Source organism: Festucalex cinctus, chromosome 7 (assembly GCF_051991245.1).
Source record: "Festucalex cinctus isolate MCC-2025b chromosome 7, RoL_Fcin_1.0, whole genome shotgun sequence".
Taxonomy (NCBI): Eukaryota; Metazoa; Chordata; class Actinopteri; order Syngnathiformes; family Syngnathidae; genus Festucalex; species Festucalex cinctus.
The window spans coordinates 18,291,780-18,307,432 of NC_135417.1; the positions used below are offsets into that span (position 1 = coordinate 18,291,780).

At 39.1% G+C, this 15,653-nt stretch overlaps 2 protein-coding genes across 3 annotated transcripts in view; both read left to right on the forward strand.

The window, feature by feature from the left end:
* The window catches only part of LOC144022173 (oxysterol-binding protein-related protein 10-like), a 25,616-nt gene extending 16,620 nt beyond the window's left edge, over positions 1–8,996 (forward strand). The window contains exons 7-12 of one of the 2 annotated variants that reach the window (XM_077526737.1): positions 1,437–1,598; positions 5,460–5,982; positions 7,437–7,623; positions 7,772–7,954; positions 8,226–8,379; positions 8,502–8,996. In XM_077526737.1, the coding sequence (XP_077382863.1) occupies positions 1,437–1,598; positions 5,460–5,982; positions 7,437–7,623; positions 7,772–7,954; positions 8,226–8,379; positions 8,502–8,546 (1,254 nt within the window). In that variant the 3' untranslated portion in view covers positions 8,547–8,996. The remainder of the gene's footprint in view (positions 1–1,436; positions 1,599–5,459; positions 5,983–7,436; positions 7,624–7,771; positions 7,955–8,225; positions 8,380–8,501) is intronic. The other variant, XM_077526738.1, reaches the window with a different exon arrangement.
* A 1,561-nt stretch (positions 8,997–10,557) lies between these two features.
* Positions 10,558–12,809, forward strand: ggctb (gamma-glutamylcyclotransferase b). Its single transcript, XM_077527576.1, has 4 exons — positions 10,558–10,775; positions 10,844–10,989; positions 11,080–11,212; positions 12,478–12,809. The coding sequence occupies exons 1-4, from the start codon at positions 10,611–10,613 to the stop codon at positions 12,598–12,600; spliced, it is 567 nt and encodes a 188-aa protein (XP_077383702.1). The 5' UTR covers positions 10,558–10,610; the 3' UTR covers positions 12,601–12,809.
* Positions 12,810–15,653: the final 2,844 nt, after the last annotated feature.

Below are 15,653 nucleotides of genomic sequence, written 5' to 3' on the forward strand. Positions count from 1 at the left end.
CACTGCCCCCCCCCCCCCCCCCCTTATTACTTTATGCTTATTACCTGAGCCTTGTGCAACTGTGATGTCATCGTCAGTCAGCAGCAAGTAGAAAAATGGCCGCCCGCTGAGATGGATAAAAACGGGCAGGTTTTGCTGCTGAAATCACATTTCATAAATGCAATATTAATCAGAATACTGTTATTTGACTAGTAGGAAAGCATACATATTGTTAAAAAAAAAAAAAAAAAAAAAAGGTGACTTGACTTACTCTTAACACATTCACTGCCATAGACGGCTTTAGACGTCAAAGATTATTTTTTTCCTGGACTGGAAGTGAATAATTATTCGCTCAGTATTTGGTGTTGAAACTTTTTCCCATTGAAACAATCACACAGAGAGAAAGCATTTACTCTATGGTAACTAATTATCAACATATCTAATGAAAGGCACCTAGCTGAAGCAGCTCTGGTTTGAAAATGGTGTCTTGTAAAAAAAAAATTGACATTTGTTTGTTGTATTATGTTATCACAAGGGATGAGTAGAAACGCTATTAGATTTTAGTTGATATCCAGTAATGTTGCTCCAAGTGAAACAAGAAGTTCAACTTAAAAGAAGTCTTGACAAGCCGTCTATTCTGTGATTTAGTTATCAGGATGCGTTGGAATGAATGGTTGTCTCGTGGTTCTTCTCGGGTCTCAAAAGACAGCAAAATCAAATATTATTGCCTTTAATCGTGTTAAAAGCAAATGAGTGAAAGCAGTCCGGAGTAGGCATGAGATTGCCTGAGGGAAATGAAAGAGTGAGGGAGTGAGAGGGAGCTATTAAAGTAGGACGAGTTGTGATGTACATGGTGAGCGTGTAAGGGGGCGGGGCTTATGCGTAAAGCTGGATGGCAAGACAGAAACGATCTTTAGCATCAGTCTTAATCTGCTCTCAAAAATATCTAGAGGCAGACATTCTCTCTCCTGCTTTCTCTACCACTTTTTTTTTTTTTTTTTTTTTTTTTTTTTTTTTTTTACCGCGCTTTCTCCTTCTGTCCTTCTCGCCTCTCTGTATGTTTGTGGATGCTGGACATGAAATCCAACAGGACTCCTATGTCTGCAGTGGTTGAATGCAAGCCTAGAAAAGTGAGTGGCAAAGGTGTGTTTGTGTGCTAAATGAGTTATATATCATATGTGTTCTACAGTTTTGTAGTACAGTAGTTAATGTTAGAGTATATTTGTATTCATTGTTTAAAACTTAGTGTGGCAACGTATACTGTAAAGTGGCTTCTGCTTGGCATTCATGCTTCCTCCCACAGTACAAAATCATGTAGATTAATAGAATCCTCTTATGATAATTGCCTGGAGGAATATGAATGGTGTGTTTACAGAGTGCAGTAAGCACGAGTTTACAAACACCTCTGTATACATTTATGTCATAGATTAAAAGCATTGTCCAAACTTGTCCATTAGCAGGGAAAGCAGCAGCCCAGCACCCCAGAGAGGCTCGATCCCAGTGACGAGACCACAGACACAGAAGACAACGACGAGGAGGACCTGGGAGTTCTTGAGGAGCAGCGAAGTATTATCCTCCATCTACTGTCCCAGCTCAAACTTGGAATGGATCTCACTAAGGTGAACTTCTTATCCTTGCATTTGATGTGTGTTTAGGTGACTTTACCTTCACCATGTAAGGGTATATCGGATGTAGTTAATTTTGGAGACGGGTGGTCTTGTCACAGAAAACACAAGCATCAGAGTTCAGTGTAGAAGTTAAAACTACCAGATGGCGTATGATAGCTACTTATGCTACACAAAACTGTTGGAGATAAGGCACATTTCTTCTTACATAAGATGAAACACAGTCTGTTCCATTTCAATGGTTCATCATATTTTAAAATTGGTGCCCAAACTATGGCCCGGGGGCCATTTGCGGCCCATTATCCATTTTTCTAGGGCCCACAGCATATACCAAAAATGACATTTGACACAGACTACTAGTAATGCATTGGTTTATGTACTGTAAAACTTATCTAAATATGCAACAATAAAATAAACTATTTCAGACTAATATAACAATTTCCCTTCAAAATTCAATTTTAGAAACAAAAAAATTGTTTCTTCCACTTTTTGCTCTGTGTCAAGTTCCGATTTATGAAGATATTGCAATAATGATCTTCAAGTAAAGTTTTAAAAAAGTGTCAGCTTCCTACAATTTGCTCTTGTTTTGGTTCTGAATATGGAGATGAGATTCAGCTGCTGTTCAATTAGGGCTGTAACGATAACGCCAATATCAGGAAATCGTGATATTAAAACTGGCATAATATATCGTCGTCGTCATGTCACGATATTAAAAGCAGAACATCTGTTTAAAAAGTCAGGTTGATTTCCATTTGTGCAGTTCTAGCACCCTCTGGTGGCTAATTTTCTAGTGCAGTTTAATTTTCACAAGGCATTTTTTGGTGCTTCTGTTTAAAATCCACACTAATGGTCAGATGAGGGGGCACGTAACATGCTTGTGAACCGAGTCAATATGTGGAGGAAATCAATGTGTGCTTGCATGTATGACCTCTTTATTTATTTATTTATTTATTTATTTATTTATTTATTTATTTATTTATTTATTTATTTATTTATTTTTTATTTATTTGATTTTATTTTATTTTTTACAATATTGTGACCTTTTTTGTATCGCCAACCTCCTCACAATATCATGATAATTATCGTATCGTGACCTTCATATCGTGATAATATCGTATTGTGATGTTTGGATATATTTACATCTCTATGTTCAGTGCTAGGGTGGATCTCGTCTCGTGGGATACAGGGCCATTATTAAATTTTGATAATTCCTTCACTATTTTCTGTGTTCAGTAGCTGTAACTGAATGTTACATTTTAAATAGCATTTTAGCATTCTTCACTGACAAACAAATGTGAAAACGAGTCCACTAAACCAATTTCCAATCACTGTGTCATGACACATTCAACTGACTGCTAAAGTCAAAAATGTTTAGCTTGTTATCATACTTTGTTTTCTAGTGTTATCAACCAATCATGTTTTGGTTCTTGGCTGCAATCACATGACTTCTGCTCAGGTGATTGTGGTGACTCTTTCAGACCAACGAGCTAACGTGATTACAGATGGGCCGCTGCTCTGGAACACAAGAAGAATGTGCTGATAATATAGTATGTAGGAAAGACAACGATTTAGACTATGTGCTTCGCAGGTGGCTAAAAGTGTCAGCAGGAGTGGAGTCATCCACTCCCGAAATCAGAAGCCATCGGTCCATCTGCATGCATCAGCTTAGCTTGGGTTCCCCCTGCAACTCTAAATAGCATAAGTTATATAGAAAATGGATCGATTGTGTTTGGCTGATTCATGCCGGTTCCTTTTTACGGATACACTGTTCCCAGTTAATCTGTGCTGATTCTAAAAGTCATACATTTTTGACTGGTGTGAGTGCTCTGTGGCCTGGTTGTGTTGTAGACTTCAGTATAATCAATGCAATTGCTCATCCTGTCAGCACCCCGTTACATAATATAAATAAGCAGAATAAATCGAATTTTATCACATACAGGGAAGTTGCAGTTGTGCATTGTTGTACCATGAAGCATTGACACATTAACAGGAAGTATGGGTGAATGCAGCAGCGGACAGAAAAAGGGTAACTGCCCTGAAGCGCGTAATGATTGTCCCACATTACTAAACTCCACATTTAGCATGCATTTAAAGTAGAAGTCAACCTTAAACAAATACTTTACTCATTGAGCCATTTTCAGCAGTGAAAAGTTAGTATTTTGTCCAGAATTAATTTGATAACTCCACTATTTTTTTTGTATACAATTAATACGTTTAAAAACTATTTTTTCCATTTGCTGTCGACAGAAGATGACATCACCTGTGCTGAGGAAGAAGGTAACGACCAATCATGGCTCACCTGATTTTTAGGTTTGGTCAGCAAACTGAGCCATGATTGGTCGTTACCTACTTCCTCAGCACAGGTGATGTCATTCATCTTCAGTCTACAGCAAGTGGATTTTTTTTTTAAGGTATTAATTCTACATGAAAAATAATGAAGTTTCTCAAATTAATTCTAGATAAAATATTAAGTTTTTACTGCTGAAAATGGCTCAATGAGTCTTGACAATAAGATGTTATATGTGACCTTACTAGTCTAAACATGACATTCTGACTAATATTACATTTGTGGAAGTGAGTTATGAAGCAAAATCCAGCCGTTTTTGTCCATCTCAGGGGGCGGCCATTTTGCCACTTGCTGTCGACTGAAAATGACATCACAGTTTCTCAGGGCTCAGGCAACGACCAATCACAGCTCACCTATTTTCTGAAGCTGAGCTGTGGTTGGTTGTGTACCTGAGACCCGTGCAACTGTGATTTCATTTTTAGTCGACATCATGTGGCAAAATGGCCGCCTTCTGATACTGGTAAAAACTGCTGGATTTTGCTGCTTAACTCATATTCCACAAATGTAATATTATGGGAATAATAAGTTATCATACATTTGCTGCAATGAACTGCTTCTGCTTGCAATGAAGAATGCTTTGCACTCACATTCACATAGCCTGGCTATTTGAAGATGACTCAAAAGCTGAAGAACCACAACATCTAACGCAGCAGAATAGTTCGAGCCAGTCTGCTGAGGTCGCCTGTTTTCTGTTAAGAAATGATTGCAAACTTGACTTCATATGTACTCAGCAATCTTCCACTCACATGTACAACACATAGACAAACAAGTACACTGTGTTCCAACTATGCCTTGCATTTGCATTTTTAGGGTCGGAACATCCATCTAACTAGGGACGTGGAAAGGGCGTGGAAAACCAAATAAATAGAGAAGGTGAGGAGAGGAATCTTCAGAGAGTGCAGAAGTGAATTGTATCAGTCAGTTCCTCTCCTCTCTCCTCGCGAGCCCTCAACTGAGTGTCTCCTCTCCTTTTTGTGTTGTGTTTAATAGATGTCAAACAGGTAACCCTGACAAATATAAACCAGAATACCACATTTAGACTAGTGAGCCTGCATAGAACATATTGTCAAGAATTATTTGGGAGGTTGAGGAGTTTGAGGTTCTACGCTACTGGAATTGCGATAGATCTCCACAGTTTCCGATCGTCTGTGGCTGTCTGAAGCTCCTATACTTCACATCGAGTATCCTGCCTCATTGAATTTCAAGATGGACCTACCAGGTCTCCTCCACCCATTCGAGGTTCAGCATCCGCAGTTTTTATTTTGGAAACCGGTCTGCCATTATTTTCTCAAAAATACTCACCTATTCACTGTTTGTATGCTCAGTGAAGTGATTTGATTGAAGTCTATAAATTGTCCATAGGCGTGATTGTAAGTGTGACTGGTTATTTGTGACCCCAGTGCACCAATGACCAAAATCAGCTGAGCTGATCCACAAATTTAAATGTATAGAAAACAGATGGGGAATTAATAAGATCATAATTGTTCTTTCCATCTTCCTTTTCACAGGTAGTGCTCCCAACATTCATCCTAGAGAAGCGCTCTCTTCTAGAGATGTACGCCAATTTCATGGCTCACCCCGACATGTTCCTCTCCATCACCACTGGATCCACGTCCGAGGAGCGCATCATCCGCTTTGTTGAGTACTATCTTACTGCCTTCAATGAGGGCCGAAAGGGCGCGGTGGCCAAAAAGCCCTACAACCCCATCCTGGGTGAGACCTTCCACTGTACCTGGTGCGTGCCTCGGGACTGTGTTCGATCCCTCAGGGCCACCAGCGGTGCGGCTCCCAAATCAGGAGTAGCCTTCACATCTACGACTTCAAACTCCTCCCAGAGGGGGACAGAGAGTTGCAGTGGGTTCAAGTCCGATTGCTACCAGGTTCGCTTTGTGGCAGAGCAGGTGTCTCACCACCCGCCTGTATCAGGCTTTTACTACGAGTGCAAGGAGAAGAGGATGTGTGTTAATACTCATGTATGGACCAAGAGCAAGTTCTTGGGCATGTCTGTTGGAGTTTCAATGGTTGGAGAAGGTGAGTTCACTACTCTTTTAAAACCAATGATTACATTATAATACAATGTATTTTCATGAAGAAGTACTTATCATTTCTCGGAAACTTTTTTTTATGCGGTGCAGTGCAAAAGGAATCACAAATCATATCCCCCTTTGACACCACTAATTTTTTTAATGTCCGATTAATGACTGGCCTTTCTTGGAAAAGCTGTACTAGGGGAATTCCAGTTGCAACGCAGCACACATCCACATCAAAATTTAACAGTAATAAATGTAATAATAATGCACACATATATTTGTGGAGTACAATTTTAAAAATGTGCAGAATTTCACAGGTTACTTCCTGTTGAAGATTAGATGGCTGTATGAAAAGAAAAATGCACTGAGCTGTCACTAATGTCTTAGAAATGCAATTGTGCCATCTCGTGGCAGAAAAAATGGCCTTAACAAAAATCAATATCGCACTCGTTTTTTACCGTATAGTACAGCCTTTTTAATTTTAACTCAATTTTATGAATTATTATGAAATGACTGTATCAGTGACTAAAAGATGCAGCCATATTTCTATTAGTTAAAAAAAAATTCCACTACATATATTAATTATAAATGATAAATTATATTAATAAGAGTATAAAACGAAAAATATTTTATTGGACATTTAGAACATATATATATATGTATATATATATATATATATATATATATATATATATATATATATATATATATATATATATATATATATATATATATATATATATATATATATATATATAATGTGTGTGTATATCTGTGTGACTTGTATATAGGTCTTTGTCTCATAGTTGCACAACCAGGCATGCGTGAATGTATCTAATCAAGAGAATGCACATGTGCACAAAGGTGATTGCACATGTTTAAAATAAATAATACAAACAGAATGGCATGTGTAATAAAGTCAAAATAATTAAAAAGCTGAAGGTGTTAAACAATACATGCATGGCTTCTGCTTGCTGTAGTGGTTGAGTGTTTGTGTGCATGTGTTTGTGTGTCTTGGGAAAACAGATGTGAATACAGTTGACCTGGACGTAAGACAGCTGGCTGTTATATAAGCGTAACGGGGGAAGGAGGGCGCAAAGCATGATGGGAGCTCAGTAGGGACATGAGGCAGACAGTTTGAAAACTCAAATCACAATAAATAATAATTGAGGTCAAACTACACTGACATAGACCCTCTCAAATGCTTGTTTTACTATGTTTCTGTCACAGAAGGATTGGAGTTTAACATTGAAGCATGGCACATTCAAATTGTAAATTGCTCTTGACAGGAAGTCGTATGTAGAGAATGTTAGTTTGCGAGTTTGAGACTAATTAATCCAATTTTATTTTTCAATAAAGTTGGTTGAATGCACATACTAAGCTGGTGAGGTTCAACAAGTTTAAGAACCGCTGTCTTAATCACATCTTTTTATCCAGCTGTGTCTCTGTTCGCAGGTGTACTGCATCTGTTAGAACACGACGAAGAGTACGTGTTCACGTTTCCTTGTGCCTACGCCCGCTCCATTCTGGCCGTGCCTTGGGTGGAGCTGGGGGGAAAGGTCACAATCAGTTGTGCCAAAACGGGCTACTCAGCTACAGTCACGTTCCATACCAAACCTTTCTATGGAGGGAAGGTTCACAGGTAGATTGACATATTTAATATGATACTGTACTATTAGTATTAAACGAACATCGCCTTGCTAACAAAGAGTGGCAATAGATGATATATAACAAAATAAAGCTCTTCAGCTGATTGGACATCCTCACGTGAACAAATCTGCCTTCTACAGAGTCACAGCTGAAGTTAAGCACAACCAGACAGGAAACATCGTGTGCAAAGTCCAAGGCGAGTGGAACGGCGTTCTGGAGTTTACCTACAGTAATGGAGAAAGCAAGGTGATTGATACATCCAAGCTGCCTGTCATCAAAAAGAACATCAGGCCGATAGAGAAGCAGGAACAGAATGAGTCACGGTGAGTCAGGCATTTTGCATTTCTTAAAAAATAACAACAACAAAAAAAAAACAACAACAGTCAAAACTGCGAATGGATGTTTATGTGGCAAAATGTTATAGAAATCACTGAACACCAACTCGCGTAATTTTTGTTTGAGAATTGTCATGTATGATTTAAGTGTTCCTTGATTTTGGTTGATGGAACAAAAGGAAATGCAGTGTGTGAAGATGCACCCGGTTTTTCTGGGGCGTTAATAACAATCACACTTGTTTTTGTGTGCTGTGTCTAGGCGCCTTTGGCAGCATGTCACAGCGTCTCTGAGGGCAGGAAAAATGGATGACGCCGCAGAACACAAACACCGCCTTGAGGAGAGGCAACGCAGCGAGGACAAACAGAGAGCTGCCACCAAAACTCCTTGGAAACCCAAATATTTTATCAAAGAGGTGAGGAATATGCAGCGATTTCTTCCCAATAAAAGCAATCAGGAATTGCTTTTTTGTGCAAAATGATTCATACATTTAATTAACCTAAAATTTGACATGACCATTTTTGTGTTAATATACAGGGTGAAGGTTGGGTATACCACAACCCTCTGTGGAAAGTTCATTGACCAGAAACCGTGGAAGCAGTTTGCAATCCCAGGAAACAAGTGGAAGAAGCGAAGCGAATAACCGAGCGTCCGCCATTAATCACCAAGAGATAAAAAAAAAGGACACCAAAGGCGTTCACAAAAACGTCTAATCATCGAGTGACGCTGTTGAGATGTTTTCAGTGTAAATTAATGAATGGAGACTTTCAGTCTTAATTGTTCAAAATAACACAGTTGCAATATAACGCACTATAAAATACAGTGTAGAGAGCACTGTATACAGTACATGAGCATTTTTTGTGGTTTCATGTCTTAAGTGCTTGTAAATAAGAAGTAACCCAGACTGCTCTTTTGGTTCCACTCAACTCATCCGCTGGTGGATTTAATTAAAACTTTTTTCTGAGGAAACACTTTGCACATTTTGTAAAGGTTGGTTGGAATAATAAAGAACAATAACATGTTTTGTCATAATTTAAATGTCATTTATGAAAGTCACAATCTTCATCTTTTTCATGACAAGCGTTCTTTCTTATCACGCTGATTCCAAAATGTTGCTGGTAAATGGTGAAATGAGACTTGACACTGTATTATCCATCTCATACTGACAACTAGTGGTCAAAAGGAAGAAGTGCCACTGACTCAAATAAAAACTCAGCATTTTAGATGTACAGTACATGCATAAAACTACATCAGAGAAATGGCCTCATATACTCTGTCAAATAAGGCTAAAGGTTTTTAATAATAATATTTATAATACGATTTATTACAATAGCAATAAGTATAACAAATAATAAATAAAAACATCCATCCATTTTCTTAACCGGTTTTCCTCACAAGGGTCATGGGGAAGCTGGAGCCTATCCCAGCCGGCTTCGGGCCGTAGGTGGGATACATCCTGAACTGGTTGCCAGCCAATTGCAGTAAATAAAAACATCTTTACATAATTTAAAATAATAATAGGACTTTTATATTAATAAAATGGATGGATGGATGGATGGATGAATAATAATTATTTTATTTAAAATAATAAAAACAAAATATCAATAACGGCATTTTAATAATAATAATAATCATCATAATCATCAAATTAAAAAAATAAAATAAAATTCTTCCTTCATCAATGACACCAATGGTGAAAAGTTTTCAGAAAAAGCATCATATCACTGTTACGGTATAATGCAAAAACACTACTACGATTTTAGATGTACAGTACATGCATAGAACTACATCAGAGAAATGGCCTCATATGATCTGTCAAATAAAGCCAAAGGTTTTTATTAATAATAATATTTATAAAAAGATTTATTACAATAGCAATAACTATAATACATAATAAATATACACATTTTTACATAATTTAAAACAATAATAGTAATATATTAAGAAAAATAATGTATTTCATTTAAAAATCAATAACAGCATTTTAATCATCATCATCATCATCAAATTAAAAAATAAAATAAAATTTTCCTTCATCAATGACACCAATGGTGAAATGTTTTCAGAAAAAGCATAATATCACTGTCATTTAAAAACACTACTATGCCTATTCAAGTATTCCTTAGTGCCTGTTCTAACTCTGACTTGCTGTTTTCCATATAAGAGGGAAAGTGTGCTTGCTTTAAGAAGTTTGTGTTTCACTTGAAGCTTACTGCAAATACACATTGTATATTTAAACAACAATATATTCAACCATACTATATAATTTTATCTTGTCAAGTTCTGCTAATAAAATGCTAACATCACTTGTACAGTTGAACGTTTGTAATGTATAAATGTGTACTGTAAAAACACAGAAAACAAATGATTAATAATCTGTGAACGCAGGAAACGATCAACCTGTGATTCAGTGGTTCTCTCTATATCCATTTAAATGTACATGAACAATGACTACCAAAAGGCATTTTGTGAGCATCAACTGGGCGCACCTACAGAGCAGGGGATTAGCATAAGAATAGTTTGTGAGTGCTGGAAGGTCAGTAGTTCATTTCTCTCCCAGTCCAACTCATGCTCTCTCACCTTTGCCCCGAACTGCCCCAGCACACGGAGTTTGGACCCAGCTTGATCACCGTTACCTTACCCTGAATGCTAGTATTAGCCACTGTCTATTTGACTCCCCTCCTGATCACTGGAAACGGCATGGAGGATTGCCATACGTTCTTGTACTTTGCATACGGTAGCAACCTGCTAAAGGAGCGACTGCAGCTCAAGAACCCGTCTGCAACGTTGCACTGTGTGGCCAGACTTGAGGTATGGTCATCGAGAGCTATCACACATAGACTTCAAACTTGCACACAGAACGCTAATTTGTGTTTCAGGACTATAAATTGGTATTTGGGAACTATAAAGGCCTCGCCAGTGAGCGTTGGCATGGAGGCGTGGCCACCATAGAGCACAGTCCTGGGGATGAAGTGTGGGGTGTGGTGTGGAGGATGAACAAGTCTGATCTGAAGTCTCTAGATAGGTGACGTAGCATCTCGCTAGCAACGTTGGCGCAGTGTAACATGTTCCTTGTGAAACTGACAACGTGTCTTTTTGTGTGTTCCAATGTCAGTCAAGAGAACGTCATGTTGGGTGCGTACAGTCCTGTGGAAATATCAGTCAGGACACAAGGCCAGGAGCTTAGTTGTCGCACTTACTTAATGAACAGCTGTGTGTATGCGCCGCCATCACCACAGTACCTACTGGTAAGTGTAAGGAACCATATTTGACGTCAAAATGGATGTCAGGTGCCACACTTATTAGATGCTAGCACCTCAGGATTTCTGCCAAACTGAGCAAATAAATCTCATAATGAATCTTTTTAGGTCCTTCTCATATTTGGATATTTCAGTTGGTGTGTTCCTTTAATGACGTTTTGAAGCTGCCAAACATATTAAATACGTTACAATGGAATAAATAATGGAGTATACCGAAACTAGACCCATTAATAAATTGATTTAGATGACGTAACATCACTTGTTTACCCTCATCTTTTCCCTCCATGTACCATCCAGAAACGTCACCTGACAAAGTTATCAACCAATTGGTCACATTGCACACACCTCTGCTGTGCTCCGTGACCACACAGTTTGTTTGTGAGGATGCCAGATTGTTCTTTTCCACACAGAGAGCTTCAAATAATGTACATATGCCCGAGAGAATGACTGCAGATGAAGACAAGTGTCTTTGTGCCCATTGCATTGTATTCTACTGTACATACAGTGTGTGCATTAGACCACTGTGTGCCCACCATGTGGCTTTTTTTTTTTCTCGTAGGTTTAGGTTGTTCCATTGAAATGTTAACAAACATGGTTATAACATGAAGTACAACAAAGGTTTACAGTCTGTGGATAGCAAGTTAACTTAAAATCTGGTTAGGAAGTGCGTGGTCCTCTGTGTCCCCTTCAGCATGCTGAAGAAAATTTGTTTGGAGTATTACAAAACAAATTTGCCAAGAGGAAATAATGCTATTAGTCCTGTTACTTAGCAAAATATCTGTAGTTGTTGTGAATTTCAGCTGCACCAACCAGAATGTTTAACTCATTCACTCCCAGCCATTTTAAAAAAATGTAAAATTTTCAATACCAACACGGTATTATGTTCAATAATTATATATAAACCGAATCTGTCAAATGACAGAATAGACTCTTTCTTTTCTGCTTTGTCCCATTCTTTTATAATCGACAGAATAAAAATGTAAGTTGCACATAATGCAGCCGTTATCCATGGACTTTCCCATGGACTCTCAAACTGTGTTTATTTTGGATAAAATGGGGCTATGATGTCATCTACTGGTGGTTGTGCATTAGTAAAGTCGTTTCCATGTTTGACATTTATAGTGGAGCATTATCAGATTCTCCCCTATCTAGCCCCGTTTAAAAAAAAAAAAAAAAAAAAAGTTATTGACAAGTATACTTGGCAAAGGCAGTGAATTGTTAAACTTGTATAATTTTTATTTTCCCCATTGAAGGTGATTGTGATGGGAGCAGAGCAAAACAGATTGCCGGAGGACTACCAGGAGAAGCTGAGAGCGATCAAGACCAACAAGTATGAAGGTCCTCTACCTTTGATGGTTGAGCTGGAGCTTGAGTGAGCCAGAGAAGCAGAAAGACACGACCTATCTGAGCCCTGATCCAATAGACTGCATAGCCTATCCCCCTTGTAAATGGACCAAAATGGCTTACGGCCATGCTACTAGAAGGCCTGATCTCGTCTGATCTTGGAAATCACCTAATCCTAAAATCGAACGTGTTTGTTCCCATGCTAATTCATGCTTCATTAAAGAGACATTATGATGCTTTCTATACTGCAGTTGGAGTTCAAGTATATGGAGAAACCTCTTAATTGCTTGCTATTTGGTAAATAATTTGGTTGAAGAAGTTTTTTGAACTATTTTCTATAATACAATAATTTATAAGTCTGTCTCATGCTTTTGAAGACTACTTGCAATCAAATTACAGATGGAGAAATCCCCTTCCAGGATGACCAGTCAGCAATGGATGCCAAGTTGGCAACATTTATGGAGAAGCGCTAGATGTGTTCTTTTTAAATATTGTGAACATGACGACGACGATATTGTGGCTGTTTTAATATCACGATATTGCACCTATTGTGACATCCCTAATACACACACAAAAGTCATAGTTGATTTGTAATGAATCCAGAGTGTATGACATTTTGGCTTATTTAATTGCATTACAGAAAATAATGGACTTTATTACAATATTCTAATTTTATGAGACAGTCCTGTATTTTGAATATTATTGTTTGCGAAATGTGAATTAAGCAGCAAAATCCACCCATTTTTATCCATCTCAGAGTGCTTGCCAATAGTTGTCGACTGGGAAATGACATCACTGTGCCTAATGCTGGATTCGAGGGAGGTGGGAATTCGGAATTAACCCACTGGGATTGTCCCAGTTCCGATCTCAAAGCGTTCGAGGCGAATGTAAAGAACAAAGATTATGATAAATTATTTGGTGCTCTGGTTAACGCAGTCATTACAAATCATGTTGTGTTACGTGCTATATTTCTACGGGGGTCGCCATTGTCGAGTGACAAATTGAAGCAAGTCGGTGAAGTGCACACTTCCTTGTATGAAGTCGGAAAAATCCGACTTACCACCTTCCTTGAATGCAGCAAAAAAGCTCATCTTGCGAATGTCACATGACCAAACCCAGAAAACAGGCGAGCTGTGTTTGGCACATGAGCTCTTAGGCACTGTGATTGTGATATCATTTTCACTCGTCAGCAAGTGACAAAATGCCCGCCCACTGAGATGGATAAAAACGGGCAACATATTTTTTGATTCACCTCAACTTTAAGAAACTTTTTTTTTTTCTGAAGTGTCCTTTTAAAAGTACTAGAATGGCAAGAGGACTGTTATAAAGTATCTGTTCTAAGTTGCATGTGTCCCTTTGAAAGACGTATGAAAACAAGACACACTGCCCACATTGAGAGGTGGGCCCTGTAAAATTCTTTCTCTGTTGACGATACACGTCCCCTCGCGCACGTCATCGCCCATCCAGGTGGCTCTTCAGCTTCCACATACAAAATGCTCTCCCCATTGATTTTCTTTTGCGGTCCTCTTGTACACACAAGCAGAGCAAATCTCAAATAATCACCATGTGTGAAACAGAGATGCGCAGGATCTAGGGCAGAGATTTGGCCCTTCTATGCGGGGAAGGCAAAACAAATGCAGCTGCACTCAGTCAACACATGATCCCCAGCAGTGCACAGATGAAAAGCCCCAAACACTAAAGAATTATTGAACTTTCAACTACATAACTGATACAGAAGCTAAATGCAAGACGCCATGAGCATTAACCATACGCCAGGCAGGGATGTGACACTTTTAATCACATGAAGTCATATTGTACATGTTAATTGCTAACTCTTGCTGCAATACTTGAAATTTTTTTTTTTTTTTTTTTTTTTTTTTTTTTTTCTTTTTTTTTTTTTTTTTTTTTTTGAAGAGCTCAGAATTGTTCATTCGGTAGTCTTACCGATTCAACGTCTTGTCATCATTGCTCTTTTCCTTTTTTTTTTTTTTTTTTTTTTTTTTTTTTTTTTTTTTTTTTTTTTTTTTTTTTTTTTTTTTGTGTGTGTGTATGTGTGCGTGCGTTTGCGTGCGTGCGTTTGCGTGCGTGCGTGCGTTTGCGTGTGTGCGTTTGCGTGCGTTTGCGTGCGTGCGTGCAAATACGTATAAATTTATACTCATTCATTCACCTAAAACCTTATAAATATCCCATTACCCTTCGCCTTAACCAGGTACTTCAGAATCTTGCCAGAGTCGTGAGATTTAAATGGTCAGGAGACCAGAGAAAAGGTCAGAAAAAAAAGAAATAAAGAGAAAAGAAAGGTAAATCAAAGTGACATCCAGCACCGACCAAACACTTCCTGCCTTCCCCATGATTACAAAATCAAAGTCTTACGCCAACCCCGGAAGCCTCTAAATTCCAGCAAATTTAGCGAGATCTCAAGAGCCCAGAGGAAAAACTAAAGAGAGGAAGGAGGGAAGGATCGATAAGGCAGAGTGAGATCAATAGAAGCCAGTACATCCAATCCATCAAAGTGAAGTCCAGCACCAACAAGACCCCTCCTGCGTGGTTACAAAACCGGAGTCTTATGCCAACCCCAGAAACCTCATACTTCTAATAAATTAAGATCTCAAGTGACCAGAGGAAAAACTAAAGAGAGGAAGGAGGGAAGGATAGATAAAGAAAAGTGAGAACCACAGACACCAGCACCAACTGATTCAAGGGGCTGTGGGAGGGAGAGGGTACTTCTGTTGAGTTTCAGTAGATGCTGGTGCGACGGATCTGGCATGCATAAGGACCACCACCAAAGAGAGAAGCCGTCAACCGCGGTCCAGCAAAGCGAGCACCCCCCCCCCCCCCCCCACCCCCCCCGAAATCCCCAGGCCGCGGCAGCACCAAGGCCACCCCCAAGCCACCCGAGCGGACACCGGTCAGCGAGCCGACCCAGATACCCGGAACACACCCCGCCCCAGCCCCGGCCCACACCCCCGAGCCCAAGGCCGCAGAACGAGGCCCAGCGGGCCCCCACAGCGCCCCACCGGTCCCCAGCCCCCATCCCCCCACGACCCCCCCGCACCCCACCCAAACCCGCCATCCACCACGACCC